At 45.4% G+C, this 16,042-nt stretch overlaps 1 protein-coding gene and 1 long non-coding RNA gene across 2 annotated transcripts in view; one reads left to right on the top strand and one right to left on the bottom strand.

The window, feature by feature from the left end:
- The window catches only part of LOC128361037 (uncharacterized), a 190,427-nt gene that overhangs the window by 32,001 nt on the left and 142,384 nt on the right, over positions 1–16,042 (bottom strand). The gene's annotated exons all lie outside the window — the stretch shown is intronic.
- The window catches only part of LOC128360936 (tripartite motif-containing protein 16-like), a 1,656-nt gene continuing 297 nt past the window's right edge, over positions 14,684–16,042 (top strand). The window contains exon 1 of the mRNA XM_053321499.1: positions 14,684–16,042. This exon is cut by the window's right edge and continues 297 nt beyond it. Coding sequence (XP_053177474.1) covers positions 14,684–16,042 — 1,359 coding nt within the window.

The raw sequence follows: 16,042 nt of genomic DNA, 5'->3' as shown, positions 1-16,042 counted from the left end.
ACAGATGGGAGGAAGGACCGATGGAAGGACGGAAGGACAGAAGGACAGAAGGAAGGTAGGAAGGACAGAAGGACAGAAGGAAGGAACGAATGAAGAAAGGAAAAGGGGAAAGTAGAAAAGAAAGACAGAAGGAAGAAAGGGAGGAAGGAAGGAAGGCCCAATGGAACGACAAAAGGACAGAAGGAAGAAAGGGAGGAAGGACAGAAGGAAGGAAGGAAGGACCGATGGAAGAACGAAAGGACAGAAGGAAGGAAGGAAGGACAGAAGGAAGGAAGGAATGAACGAACGAACGAATGAAGTCAGTCAGTCATTAGTGAGGATCATTTTCATTCAAGAGAAGGAAGGAAGGAAGGAAGGAAGGAAGGAAGGACAGAAGGAAGGAAGGAAGGAAGGAAGGAAGGAAGGAAGGAGAGAATGAAGTCAGTCAGTCATTAGTGAGGATCCGTCTCTTTCTGCTCATGAACCAAAAATTTTAGGATGCACTTAAAAATGAATTAAAGTTGTAGGTCAAGACATACGTGTACCCGTCTGTGTGTGTAGTGTGTGTGTAGTGTGTGTGTAGTGTGTGTGTAGTGTGTGTGTAGTGTGTGTGTGTAGTGTGTGTGTGTAGTGTGTGTGTAGTGTGTGTGTAGTGTGTGTATGTAGTGTGTGTGTGTAGTGTGTGTGTGTAGTGTGTGTGTAGTGTGTGTGTAGTGTGTGTGTGTAGTGTGTGTGTGTAGTGTGTGTGTAGTGTGTGTGTAGTGTGTGTGTAGTGTGTGTGTGTAGTGTGTGTGTGTAGTGTGTGTGTAGTGTGTGTGTAGTGTGTGTGTAGTGTGTGTGTGTAGTGTGTGTGTAGTGTGTGTGTAGTGTGTGTGTAGTGTGTGTGTGTAGTGTGTGTGTAGTGTGTGTGTGTAGTGTGTGTGTAGTGTGTGTGTAGTGTGTGTGTGTAGTGTGTAAAGAGCTTAAGAAGAACCCTCAGTGTGTGCAGGATATATTACCCAGAGAGGTCCGCTTTGTTTTTTATCTCAAGAGCACACCAGACTTTTTTAATTTAGTCGTGTAGTTCCAGAGATTCTCTCATCCGAGTGTTTCATTTAGAAATATGAGCAGAAGTCTATTCCTTCCTCCCTCCTTCTTTCCTTCCCAAATTCCTTCCTTTCTCCCTTCCTTCCTTCCTCCTTCTGTCCTTCCTTCCTTCCTCCCTCCTTCTTTCCTCCCTTCCTCTTTTCATTCCTTTCTCTCTTCTTTCCTTCTTCCTCCCTCCTTCTTTCCTTCCTTCCTTCCTTCTTTCCTCCATCCTTCCTTCTTCCTCCCTCCCTTCCATCCTTCCTGCCTCTCTTCTTTCCTTCTTCCACCCCCCATTTCTTTCTTCCTTCCTCCCTCCCTCCCTCCCTCCTTCCTTCCTTCTTTCCGCCGTCCTTCCTTCTTCCTCCTTCCCTCCCATCCTTCCTTCCTCTCTTCTTTCCTTCTCTCCCCCCCTTTCTTCCTTCCTCCCTCCTTCCTTCCTCCCTTCTTTCCTCTTTCCTTTCTTCCTTCCTCCCTTCCCCTTTTCCTTTCTCCCTCCTATCTCAAGAGCACACCAGACTTTTTTAATTTAGTCGTGTAGTTCCAGAGATTCTCTCATCCGACTGTTTCATTTAGAAATATGAGCAGAAGGCTTCAGTCTGCCCATCATGTTTAAGCTTTAATCTATTAATGAGACTTTACATCAAGAATACAAAAGAAGCATTTATTTGAATATTGTATCAATTAAAAGAATAAACATTAATGATAGTTAAGAGTAAAATTAAAATGTTACATTATTGGTTTTTTTAGCCGTCAAGTCAAAGATTCCTTTAAATGACTCAGAATCGGTTTTGACTGTCCGTGACGTCTCTCTATGCGACACTAGACCCGCGCTTATTCCAGTATTGTTGTTGCTAGGTGATATCACTGGAGGCAACGGAGGACGTCGAAAACATCAGTCCATGGACCTCAAGTCAAGGAATGAAGGGAGGAAGAAGGAAGGAAGGGAGGAAAGGAGGAATAAAAAGGAGGAAGGAAGGGAGGAAGGAAGGAAGGAGGAAGGAAGGGAGGGAGGGTTTTGACTGTTCCTTCTTTCCTTCCGTCCTCTTTTCCTTCCTCCCTCCTTCTTTCCTTCTTCCATCTCCCTTTCTTCCTTCCTTCCTTCCCCTTTTCCTTTCTCCCTCCCTGCCTCCGTCCTATCTTCCTCCCTTCCTTCCTTCCTTCCTTCCATCCTTCCTTCCTCTCTCCTTCTCTCTTTCTTTCCTTCCCTCCTTCCATCCATCCTTCCTTCCTTCCTCCTTTCCTTCCTTCTTCCTCCCTTCCTTCCTTGACTTGAGGACAACAGGAGGGTTAAATATGTCTCCCTCTCTCTCTTTGCTCTAGGCTGACATACAGCTGTTATGCACACCCTACCACCTCTCCATCTCCGCCCAATCTCCGCAGGATCAACAATCCCATCTTTTCATCGACCATCACTCTCATCCGTCTCTCATCAGCCTCTCCACCACCACCACCAGTATCTGGACTTCATATTAATATATAATAAACATCATTCTTTCCTCATTCACTCGTCTCTCCTGATCTAACTAGTGACAGGTAAGTAACAGCAGTATCCATAGCAACCAGCATAGCATAGCAAACCTGCAAAAATCCTTTATAGCTATATTGCATTTAAAAGGAATGATAATAACAGGAATGTCAAACCTGCCAGTTATGTGGAAGTGTAAAGCAGGAGTGTCAAACATGCGGCCCACGGGCCAGAACTGGCCCACCGAGGGGAGCAATCCGGCCCATTTTCCTTCCTGTGTTCTTTTCCTTCCTTCCATCTGTCTTTCCTACCTTCCTTTTTTCCTTCCTTCCTTCCATCTGTCCTTCTTTCTTTCCTTCCTTCTTTCCATCTGTCCTTCCTACCTTCCTATTTTCCTTCCATCTGTCCTTCTTTCTTTCCTTCCTTCCTTCCTTTTTTCCTTCCTTCCTTCCATCTGTCCTTCTTTCTTTCCTTCCTTCCTTCCATCTGTCCTTCCTACCTTCCTATTTTCCTTCCATCTGTCCTTCTTTCTTTCCTTCCTTCCTTCCATCAGTCCTTCCTGCCTTCCATCTGTCCTTCTTTCTTTCCTTCCTTCCTTCCATCTGTCCTTCCTACCTTCCATCTGTCCTTCTTTCTTTCCTTCCTTCCTTCCATCTGTCCTTCCTACCTTCCATTTTTCCTTCCTACCTTCCATTTTTCCTTCCTACCTTCCTTCCTTCCATCTGTCCTTCCTACCTTCCATTTTTCCTTCCTACCTTCCATCTGTCCTTCTTTCTTTCCTTCCTTCCTTCCATCTGTCCTTCCTACCTTCCATTTTTCCTTCCTACCTTCCTTCCTTCCATCTGTCCTTCCTACCTTCCATTTTTCCTTCTTTCTTTCCTTCCTTTCTTCCATCTGTCCTTCCTACCTTCCATTTTTCCTTCCTACCTTCCTTTTTTCCTTCCTTCCTTCCATCTGTCCTTCTTTCTTTCCCTCCTTCCTTCCATCTGTCCTTCCTACCTTCCATTTTTCCTTCCTACCTTCCTTTTTTCCTTCCTTCCTTCCTTCCATCTGGAATGAAAATGAGTTTGACACTTCTAATGTAAAGTCATGTTGTTTTGTTGGCAGTCTGAAGAGACCCGGGTTGAATTATAGACCAGAAGTCACATCCACGTACTTCCTGGGTGTCATTATTGAATCAGGTGCTACCGCTGCTACTGCTTTATGTTGGTTCATTCACTTCGATAGAGAGTGACAATCGCAAGGCTTCTCAGTGGAAATGGAAACGGTCTTTTGGTAGAGAAGATAATTTACAGCTTCTTCTTCAGTCTGGTTTCTTGTCTGAGAAAAACAACCGACAACTAGTGAAGGAAGAGGAAATAAGCAGTACATGACACTCAGCTAGCTCTTTAGATCTCATCACATATATTTATTTCATTCAAGAAATGGAAGGATGGAAGGAAGGAAGGGGAGGGAGGAAAGGAAAGAATGAAGGGAGGAAGGACGGAGGAAAGAAGGAAGGAGGGAGGGAGGGTGGGAGAAAGGAAAAGAGGAATTAAGGAAAGAAGGACAGAGGAAAGAAGGAAGAGAGGAAAGACAGAAGGAAGGAAGGAAAGAAGGAAAGGGGTGGAGGAAGGGAGGGAGGAAAGGAATGAAGGAAGGACGGACGGAGGAAAGAAGGAAGGAGGGAGGGAGAAAGGAAAAGAGGAAGGGAGGAAGGACAGAAGGAAGGAAGGAAAGAAGGAAGGGAGGAAAGAGAGAGGAAGGAAAGAAAGAAAGAGAGAAGGAAGGAGGGAGGAAGAACAGACCAAAGGAAGGAAGGAAGGAAGGAAGGAACAGTCAAAACAGACGGGGTCAATTTGACCCGGGAGGACGACACAAAGGTTAAAAGGAATGATAATAACAGGAATGTCAAACCTGCCAGTTATATGAAAGTGTAAAGTCATGTTCTGAAGAGACCCGGGTTGAATTATAGACCAGAAGTCACATCCACGTACTTCCTGGGTGTCATTATTGAATCAGGTGCTACCGCTGCTACTGCTTTATGTTGGTTCATTCACTTCGATAGAGAGTGACAATCGCAAGGCTTCTCAGTGGAAATGGAAACGGCCTTTTGGTAGAGAAGATAATTTACAGCTTCTTCTTCAATCTGGTTTCTTGTCTGAGAAAAACAACCGACAACTAGTGAAGGAAGAGGAAATAAACGAGTACATGACACTCAGCTGGCTCTTTAGATCTCATCACATATATTTATTTCATTCAAGAAATGGAAGGATGGAAGGAAGGAAGGGGAGGGAGGAAAGGAAAGAATGAAGGGAGGAAGGACGGAGGAAAGAAGGAAGGAGGGAGGGAGGGTGGGAGACAGGAAAAGAGGAATTAAGGAAATAAGGACAGAGGAAAGATGGAAGAGAGGAAGGACAGAAGGAAGGAAGGAAGGAAGGAAGGAAGGAAGGAAGGAAAGGGGTGGAGGAAGGGAGGGAGGAAAGGAAGGAAGGAAGGAAGGACGGAGGAAAGAAGAAAGGAGGGAGGGAGAAAGGAAAAGAGGAAGTAAGGAAAGAAGGACAGAGGAAGGGAGGAAGGACAGAAGGAAGGAAGGAAAGAAGGAAGGGAGGAAAGAGAGAGGAAGGAAAGAAAGAAAGAGAGAAGGAAGGAAGGAAGGAAGGCAAGGTGACAATCGCAGGTTGAGCAATAAGGCTTCTCAGTGGAAATGGAAACGGCCTTTTGGTAGAGAAGATAATTTAAAGCTTCTTCTTCAATCTGGTTTCTCATCTGAGAAAAACAACCGACAACTAGTGAAGGAAGAGGAAATAAACGAGTACATGACACTCAGCTGGCTCTTTAGATCTCATCACATATATTTATTCATGTTACCTTCAGCTGCTCAAGATATATTATTCAAATTTAACCTTCCTGTCGTGCTCCCGGGTCAAATTGACCCGTCTGTTTTGACTGTTCCTTCCTTCCTTCCTTCTTTCCTTCCTCCCTTCCTTCCACCTGTCCTTCCTCTCTCCTTCTCTCTTTCTTTCCTTCTTCTCTCTTTCCTCCCTCCATCCCCCTTTCTTCTTTCCTTCTTTCCTCCCTCCCTGCTACCTCCTTTCCTTCCTTACTTCTTTCTTCCATCCTTCCTTCTTTCCTCTGTCCTTCCTTCCTCACTCCCTCCCTCCTACCTTCCTTACTTACTTACTTCTTTCCTCCGTCCTTCCTTCCTTCCTTCTTTCCTTTCCTCCCTTCCTCCATCCCCCTTTCTTCCTTCTGTCGTTCCTTCCTTCCTCTCTCTCTCCTTCCTTCCTTCCTCCCTGCCTTCTTTCCTTTACTCCTTTCCTTCCTTCTTTCCTTTACTCCCTTCCTTCCCTCCCTCCTTTCCTTCCTTCTTCCTCCCTTCCTTCCTTGACTCGAACACAACAGGAGGGTTAACACAGGTACCATAAACAACCGAGGCATGACACTGAGAACAGGCGGCTTACATCAGATGTGTTTTACAGGATGTTGAAGAAGCAGCAGCAGCGGAGCCATGTTTGCTATTAACACCCATTATTATCACACAATGTATTAATGCTCTACGCCAGAGGTGTCAAACTCATTTTCATTGAAGGGCCACATACAGACCATTTGATCTCATGTGGGTCGGATCATTAAAAAGATGGAGGGAAGGAAGGAAGGAAGGAAGGAAGGAAGGAAGGAAGGAAGGAAGGAAGGAAAGACTGACAGTGAAGGACGGATGGACAGACATACAGAAGGAAGGAAGAAATGAAGGAAGGGCAGAAGGAAGGAAGGTAGGAAGGGAGGGAGGACAGATGGAAGGAAGGAAGGAAGGGAGGAAGGAAGAAATGAAGGAAGGACAGAAGGAAGGAAGGAAGGAAGGAAGGAAGGAAGGAAGGAAGGAAGGAAGGAAGGAAAGAAGGAAGGACAGAAGGGAGGGAGGAAGGAATGGAGGACAGATGGAAGGAAGAAAAGTAGGAAGGAATGAAGGTAGGAAGGATGGAAGGAAGGAAGAAATGAAAGAAAACAAGGAAGGTAAGAAGGACAGATGTAAGGAAGGAAAAGAACACAGGAAGGAAAGTGGGCCGGTTCTGGCCCCGGGCCGCATGTTGGACACCCCTGCTCTACGCCTACTAGCAGATGAGTTGGATGAATTGTAGTCACCCCTTCCACCTCTTACATATTTATAAATATATATTTATATGTTTTTCAGATCTGCACAATTCACATATTTGACCTAGCTGCACATATAAATGTTTGAATTCTACCAATTATTATCATATTAGTGTATAATTATTATTGATGATTTTGAGAATCTAACTGATCAATAGCAAGGTGAAGTTTGTGTCCATTGATGATTAAGCTCCATTGCTTTCACATTATTAGTACAGTTATCTGTTATAATAGGCGCGTTTCCACTGCAGGAACCTCCCCCACACGGCCATTTACAGGAACCTTTACGGGGGCCAACGGAGTACGTACTCCAGGGCAGGTACTCCGTTCGGCCCCGAAAAGCTCCTGGGTGGGGCTTGAGGTTAACCCGGCACTGATTGGCTAAACCTAGAGCAGGCTCTGACGCCATCAGAAAGCACCAAAACAACAGGCAGGAGAGGGGGAGCATTAGCCTACAGTAGCAGACACCGCTGTAAACAACAAGAAAACAGCAAGAGGATGTACGACAAATGGACCGACGATGAGGTGCAGGCATTGATTGCAGTCTATGATACCAAAGAGATTCAGAGGAGGTTTGTAATTGCACAACGATTACGTGGTGATCGAAACTCGTGACGTCGCCGAGGGGTCCTACTCTGCAGTGGAGACACGGCCACTGAGAGGGTCGAGGTGTCAAACTCATTCCACAAAGGACCATGTGGCTGCAGGTTTTCATTCCAACCAAGCAGGAGCACACCAGGCTCACTCATTTAATCAGCTGAACTCACTCTTCAGTCAGCTGATTGGTGTGCATGTGTGCTCCTGCTTGGTTGGAATGAAAACCTGCAGCCACATGGCCCTTTGTGGAATGAGTTTGACATGCCTCCTGTAGAAGTTCCTACCCCCTCCTTTTACCAGCAACTCCTGCAGTGGAAACACGGCTAATAGCGACCGAGTTCAGGGGCATCATGTGTTTTTCCAAGCAGTACGGGTTTGTGCTTTGTTTTGTTTACAGGCCTCAGCCTTCAGTCGTGTCTTTATTAGTTTATATTTTGTCAGTGTTTACACTGTAGTTAGCTTCCTTAACGCCTAAGCTAAGCTAACATTTGCTAACTTTTCTATAGAGCCATACCTTAACATTGCTGTGGCTATGTGACTGACCAGTGGAGTTTCACGCTGTATTCAGGCAATAAACGGTCAAAAAGTCGAAGAGTGTCGGTCCATACTTCACACAACACAACGCAGACTGAACAACAGTTACGCTAGTTTACACTCCTGAAATCTAGACCTAAGGGTTTTTATGATATGTTATTTGTGCAGAGGCTGAGCATTACCTTTAGAGTACTTCAGGTTTATTTTGTGTTATTGTACCCGTCAAACCTCTCACAGCAGAAATTGATAAATGTACAGAACAGCAGGATGAGTGTGTGTCTGTGAGAGTGTGTGTGTGTGTGTGTGTGTGTGTGTGTGTGTGTGTGTGTGTGTGTGCAGAAACACTTTGTCCAGACACAACAAAGGAGGTTAATGGGATAACCTCTATCTGAAAACCAAAGCATCTCATACACTCACTACAGTTAATGAACACTAACACATTCACACACAATCACACCGAAGGGGGCTGATGGACTTATCGGGTGTTGCCCTTGAAACTGTGATCACTCGCTAATGATAACACACACACACACACACACACACACACACACACACACTCACACTCACACACACACACACACACACACAGGCACTGAAGGATGTCAATGCAATGGACTAATCTAATGCTGGGTTTTTTTTACAGCTATGAATACGACCCACTGCTCATGTGCATGCATGTACACACACACACACATACGTGTTTTTACTACCTCATGGGGACTCCTGACTGGGTGATGTACCGTGGGGTCCAGCCTTTCTAAAGGGTCTAGAGACATAATTTTAACTCCTAAATTAATCATAATTATGTTTGAACAAAAAAATGACTTGAAATATCAATAACTCTCACATAAATTTGAAACCTGAATTTTGCCCCCCTCATTGGGACCCGTAATGCTAACGTCTGTTGACATCACTGTTGACCACAGTACAATTCATATTCAGTATTTGAACAAATGTTGGATTGAAACCCAAACCCTGACCCTGACCCTAACCATTAACGCTGCATCTAATAATCTAGTTAGCCAGGGGGGTAATCGCTAAGCTAATATGCTAATACGAAGCTAACATGCTAATATACACACTTAGACACTTTGTCAGGAAAAGGTCCCCACCGGGGGAAATTCGTACACTGCAGTACTGTGTGTGAACTCTGGGGTTCACACAAACTCAGGAAAACCAACCTTGTGGGGACATTTTACCTTTTTTTAATCAAAAAAACTGCACCAGGCCGATCAGGAGGCTGTTTGCTATTGATCCCAATGCTCGCGCCCATGGGGACCAGGAGTCGGTCCCCACGGGTTAATAATATGTCAGGTTTCGGTCCCCATCAGGATAGAAAAACCAACACACACACACACACACACACACACAGCTGTATTTCAATGATGTGGCTGTGTGCATGTGTCTAATGCAAAGTAGGTATGTGAGATAATACACTGAGGCGACAGAGAGGAAGAGATGGAGGTCTGATTATTCTGAGAGACAGAAAGATAAGAAAAGAGAAAAGACAAAAGACAAACACAAGAAGGAAAATTAGATTTAAGAAAAAAAAAAAAGATGATGAAGGAGAGATACAAGAGAGCGCTATCATTCCTCAACGTCTAAAGCTAATGATGTGCTGTATCTCATCGAGTGCTCTGAGATTAATTAAATAAATCAAATTAAGATCCCACAATAGGTTTGGATGTAAAAGGTCACAGTCGGAGCTTAAACCTGTTCTATCAGATTACCATCTGAGCCGAATTAACCCGCATGTTGATTACATGTTGAGGACAGAGCTCAGAGATAACACAGCCCATTATCATCTATTATATTATATTATATTATATTATATTATATTATATTATATTGTCTCCTGGGCCGGTGCAATTTACACTGCTCTCACTTTCCCTGTATATAGGGTTTTATTATTTTTTATTTATTTCTAGAGAAGTATATGTTTTATAGATTTATGTGTCTTTCTTGTCCTTCTTTCCTTCCTTCCTTCCTTCCGTCCGTCTGTCTGTCCTCCCTCCTTCTCTATTTCTTTCCTTCCTCTCTTTCCTCTCTTCCTTCCTCCCTCCCTCCTTCCTTCCTTCCTTCCTTCCTTCCCTCCTTCTTCTTTCTTCCCTCCCCCCTTATCTCTTTCTTTCCTTCCCCCTACCTTCCTTCCTCCCTCCTTTCCTTCTTTCTTCATCCCTTACATCATTCCTTCCTCCCTTCTTTCCTTGACTCGAGGACAACAGGAGGGTTAAATCCACACAATAACATTATATTATATTATAAAAGTAAATAAAGTTATTGAATCTTGAATCTTGAATCTTGAATCACACTCTGATTAAAAACCTATTCTCTCTGACAGCATTTCTGTAAAATAAAAACCACAAGCCACAAAAACCCAAATGGTTTTGGTTACCACGGTGATATTCCTGTCATGTAACTGTGCGTTATAACAATCCTCAGTAGTCTACCTGGTTCTTGGGTGGGTCTAAAGATGGATGACACACCTCTACATCCTGCTGCTGTGCAAAGTGAAGCCAAACACGTACCAAAACGATCTCTTCCCCCTCCGTTGTCCCTGGCATCGTTTCAAGAATATTTGCGTACAAACGGATCCATCTCAACACGACTCAACACGCTACTTCATATTCCAGCCTATAGGTGGCGCTGTTTCAGTTTCAGAAATTCACCAAAAACGGAGAGGAAGAGGCTATAAGAGGGATATAAGAGGTGGAAGGCTAAGCTCGAGGGGTGTGGTGATGACATCACCGAAACACAGGTATGCGTCTTCACCGTCCAAACGAACACTCAAGGGCTGCGTCACCCTGGGACCAGGTTTCAGAAAGCTTGGTTTCCACCCTGGGACCAGGTTTCAGAAAGCTTGGTTTCCACCCTGGGACCAGGTTTCAGAAAGCTTGGTTTCCACCCTGGGACCAGGTTTCAGAAAGCTTGGTTTCCACCCTGGGACCAGGTTTCAGAAAGCTTCGTTTCCACCCTGGGACCAGGTTTCAGAAAGCTTGGTTTCCACCCTGGGACCAGGTTTCAGAAAGCTTGGTTTCCACCCTGGGACCAGGTTTCAGAAAGCTTCGTTTCCACCCTGGGACCAGGTTTCAGAAAGCTTCGTTTCCACCCTGGGACCAGGTTTCAGAAAGCTTGGTTTCCACCCTGGGACCAGGTTTCAGAAAGCTTGGTTTCCACCCTGGGACCAGGTTTCAGAAAGCTTGGTTTCCACCCTGGGACCAGGTTTCAGAAAGCTTGGTTTTCAGGCGTTTACAGTATTCGTTTGAACATCTGCGTTTAAACCAAAAAGCGTCTCAGTGTGGATGGCCCCTATCTCATTCCCAGGAGCCGCCATCTTGCTTGTGTGACATCATTTGCAACCAGAGAGTCTGCACAGTTGAATTGCTGGGTGGGATGACGGCCGGTGTGAGAAGAGAAGCCCCTTCACCTTCACTACTGCTGCAGAAAGCTGAATGAACCCAGGAGCGGAGGTTGAGGTAAATCATCTTAAACCAGGTGCAGCTTCTCTTTATTTAGAAACTGCTGCAGGCCTCCACATCTGACGGAGGTACGAGGGCGGCTGTCAATCACAGCTGTCACTCATGATGTCAGATCCCCTTTTTAATATCGTCTAATAAAAGAATTAAAAAACTAATTATCAGAGAAATGAGCACTTGGACATAAATCTGCATGATAAGAACCTAAAATGAGTAATTATATATATATAATGGTGAGTATGACGCAATAACACAATGGGCCTTGAGTCCATTTTTCCTTCCTTCCTTCCTTCTTTCCTTCCTTCCTCCCTCTTTTCCTTCCTTCTTTCCTCCTTTCCTTCCTTTCTTCCCTCCCTCCTCCCTCCCATCCTTCCTTCCTTCCTCCCTCCTTTCCTTTCTTCCTTCCCTCCTCCCTTCTTTTCTTCCTTCCTTCCTTCCTTCTTCTCTCCTTTCCTTCCTTCCTTCCCTCCTCCCTTCCATCCTTCCTTCCTTCCTCCTTTCCATCCTTCCTTCCTCCCTCCCTCCCCTCCTTCCTCCCTTCCATCCTTCCTCCCTCCCTCCTCCCTTCCTTCCTTAACTCGAGGACAACAGGAGGGTTAAAACCTACTTCCTGTTCATTAGCACCTATAGGAGGACATTAGAGAAAGGGGGTGACACTCTATCGAGCTGACCTCCTTCATGGAGTAATGAGTCCTTCCTTCCTTCCCTCCTCCCTTCCTTCCTTCCATCCTTCCTTCCTTCCTTCCTTCCTCCCTCCCTCCCTCCCTTCCTTCCTTCCTCCCTCCCTTCCTTCCCTCTTCCTCCCTTGACTCGAGGACGACAGGAGGGTTAAAACCTACTTCCTGTTCATTAGCACCTATAGGAGGACATTAGAGGAAGGGGGTGACACTCTATCGAGCTGACCTCCTTCATGGAGTAATGAGTCCTTCCTTCCTTCCTTCCTCCCTACCTCCCTCCCTCCCTCCCTCCCTCTCTTCCTTCTTCCCTCCCTCCCTTCCTTCCTTCCTCCCTCCCTTGACTCGAGGACGACAGGAGGGTTAAAACCTACTTCCTGTTCATTAGCACCTATAGGAGTACATTAGAGGAAGGGGTGACACTCTATCGAGCTGACCTCCTTCATGGAGTAATGAGTCCTTCCCTCCTTCCTCCCTCCCTTCCTTCCCTCTTCCTCCCTTCCTTCCTTGACTTGAGGACAACAGGAGGGTTAAAACATACTTCCTGTTCATTAGCACCTATAGGAGGACATTAGAGAAAGGGGGCGACACTCAGCTGACCTCCTTCATGGAGTAATGAGTCCTTCCTTCCTTCCTCCCTCCCTTCCATCCTTCCTCCCTCCCTTCCTTCTTCCTCTACTCGAGGACAACAGGAGGGTTAAAACCTACTTCCTGTTCATTAGCACCTATAGGAGGACATTAGAGAACGGGGTGACACTCAGCTGACCTCCTTCAAGGAGTAATGAGTCCTTCCTTCTCCCTTCCTTCCCTCCTCCCTCCTTTCCATCCTTCCTCCCTCCCTCCTTTATGTTTAAAACCTACTTCCTGTTCATTAGCACCTATAGGAGGACATTAGAGGAAGGGGCGACGCTGACCTCCTTCATGGAGTAATGAGTCCTTCTTTCTCTCCTCCCTTCCTTCCCTCCTTCCTCCCTCCCTCCTTTATGTTTAAAACCTACTTCCTGTTCATTAGCACCTATAGGAGGACATTAGAGAAAGGGGTGACACTCTACTAAACTGACCTCCTTCATGGAGTAATGAGAGCAGCACAAAGAAACAGATGTCCATTAGAGCTTTACTAAAAGGAGAGTTATTAAGATCATTAAAACCAATTAGTGCTAATGTCCACATGAGTCATTGGCAACTTCATACATTTGACTAATAGCAGCGAGGTGAGAGAAAAAAGGACAAAGAGAAGAAAAACTGTGGTGCGCAAAGTCTGGCTCCCGGCCCAAAAAGGAGACGTTGGAAGATTACAAGCAGCAGAAAAGAGAAGAGGAACATTTTGCTTTTTATTATTATCATCATCATCATCATCATCATCATCGTCATCATCATCTCCTCTTTCTTTCTTCTATCATTCCTTCCTTCCTCCCTGCTTTCCTTCCTTCCTCCCTTCTTTCCTCCCTCCCTGCCTCCTACCTACCTTCCTTCTTTCCTTCTTTCCTCCATCCTACCTAGCTACCTTCCTTCCTTCTTTCCCTCCCTTTCTTTCTTTCTCTTTCTTTCTTTCATCATTCCTTCCTTCCTTCTTTCCTTTCTCCCTCCCTGGTTCCGTCTTTCCTCCCTCCCTACCTTCCTTCCTTCTTTCCTCCATCCTTCCTTCCTCTCCTTCATCATCACCATCATCATCATCATAGCTGTTTTTTCAACTGAGTGTTCCTTCTTTCCTCCCTCCTACCTACCTACCTACCTTCCTTCCTTCTTTCCTCCATCCTTCCTCCCATTCCTTCCTTTCTCCCTTCTTTCCTCTGTCCTTCTTTCCTTTCTCCCTCCCTTTCCACCTCCCTCCCTCCCTCGTTCTTTCTTTACTCCCTCCCTGCCTCCTACCTACCTACCTTCCTTCCTTCTTTCCTCCATCCTTCGTTCCTTTCCTTCCTCCCATTCCTTCCTTCCTCCTTTCCTTTCTTCCCTTCCTTTCTTTCTTTCTTTCTCCCTCCTTCTTTCCTCCATCCTTCCTTCCTCTCCTTCCTCCCGTCCTTCTTTCTTCCTCCCATCCATCCTTCCTTCCTTCCCTTCCTCCCTCCTTTCCTTAAGCAATCAACCCTGCAAAATGAATGCTTAAATGAACAAATACAGAGATTCTGCTCCCAATGAGGCCCAACGTTGTAATACTACAACATTTCCATTAAAACTTACTAAAATGTTAAATGCAAATTTTATGGAAAACTGCAGCTTATTATTACAATGTGAATTTTTACTGTCATATATAAAATACCAGCCATCATTTCACCAAAGAGATTGTTAAGATCTAAAAATAGATTCAGCAGAGGAAACAATCAGACAGAGTGTATTTCATCCCCAGGTGAGGTTGACTTTAACAACATCATAAAACTTAATATCTCCATATCTCTCTGAGAAAAGAAGGAATAACCCAGATAAATGGAAATCAATCAATCTTATCCTTTGGAAGGAAGAGGGAAGGAAGGAAAGGAGTGTAAATGACTGTAAATGAGGAAACACAGTTTGAATCCACAGTGCGGCTCCTCGTCCTGATAACCGTCCCTGTTCTTTAAACACAACAAGCTCCACTCTGGGATCAGAGTTCATTGTTCTCTCCCTTCAGGTTTACAGCTTGTAGATGGGTGTAACCAACATGTGACACAGCACAGAGCTGTCAGGCTGCATTCATGACTGAATCACATGTTCAGATCAAAGTTCAAACTTATTAAACTTATCAGGAAGTGAAGCTCAGACAGTCGTTGCCTCAGAGAGCTGAAATGGCGCAGAGAGATCAGCTGGACCGAGAAACACTCAGCTGTTCGATCTGTCTGGATCTACTGAAGGATCCGGTGACTACTTCCTGTGGACACAGCTACTGTATGAGCTGTATTAAAGGATTCTGGGATGGAGAGGATCAGAGGAGGATCTACAGCTGCCCTGAGTGCAGAGAGACCTTCACACCGAGGCCTGTCCTGAAGAAAAACACCATGTTAGCAGCTTTAGTGGAGCAGCTGAAGAAGACTGGACTCCAAGCTGCTCCTGCTGACCACTGCTATGCTGGACCTGAAGATGTGGCCTGTGATTTCTGCACTGGGAGGAAGCTGAAAGCCTTCAAGTCCTGTCTGCAGTGTCTGGCCTCTTACTGTGAGAATCACCTCCAGTCTCACTATGAATCACCTACATTTAAAAAACACAAGCTGGTTGAGCCCTCCAAGAAGCTCCAGGAGAACATCTGCTCTCGTCATGATGAGGTGATGAAGATGTTCTGTCGTACTGATCAGCAGAGTATCTGTTATCTCTGCTCTATGGATGATCATAAAGGCCACGACACAGTCCCAGCTGCAGCAGAAAGGACTGAGAGGCAGAGAGAGCTCGAGGTGAGTCGACTAAACATCCAGCAGAGAATCCAGGACAGAGAGAAAGATGTGAAGCTGCTTCAACAGGAGGTGGAGGCCGTCAGTCGCTCTGCTGATAAAGCCGTGGAGGACAGTGAGAAGATCTTCACTCAGCTGATCCGTCTCCTCCAGAAAAGAAGCTCTGATGTGAAGCAGCAGATCAGATCCCAGCAGGAAACTGAAGTGAGTGGAGTCAAAGAGCTTCAGGAGAAGCTGCAGCAGGAGATCACTGAGCTGAAGAGGAAAGACGCTGAACTGAAGCAGCTCTCACACACAGAGGATCACAACCAGTTTCTACACAACTACCCCTCACTGTCACAACTCAGTGAACCTACAGACTCATCCAGCATCAATATCTGTCCTCTGAGATACTTTGAGGATGTGACAGCAGCTGTGTCAGAGCTCAGAGATAGACTACAGGACATCCTGAGGGACAAATGGACAAACATCTCACTGGCGGTGACTGAAGTGGACGTTTTACTGCCAGAACCACCCAAGACCAGAGCTGGGTTCTTAAGATATTCACGTGAAATCACTTTGGATCCAAACACAGCATACACACATCTGTTATTATCTGAGGGGAACAGAAAAGTAGAATATGCGGAACATCAGTCTTATTCTAGTCACACAGACAGATTCACTAATTATTATCAGGTCCTGAGTAGAGAGAGTCTGACTGGACGTTGTTACTGGGAGGTGGAGTGGAGAGGGTTGGTTAATGTAGCAGTCGCATACAAGAAT

This window comes from Scomber japonicus, chromosome 6 (genome assembly GCF_027409825.1).
Source record: "Scomber japonicus isolate fScoJap1 chromosome 6, fScoJap1.pri, whole genome shotgun sequence".
In the NCBI taxonomy this organism is placed as follows: Eukaryota; Metazoa; Chordata; class Actinopteri; order Scombriformes; family Scombridae; genus Scomber; species Scomber japonicus.
The sequence above is the reverse complement of the archived record's forward strand: the minus strand, read 5'-3'. Positions and strand labels throughout refer to the sequence as shown.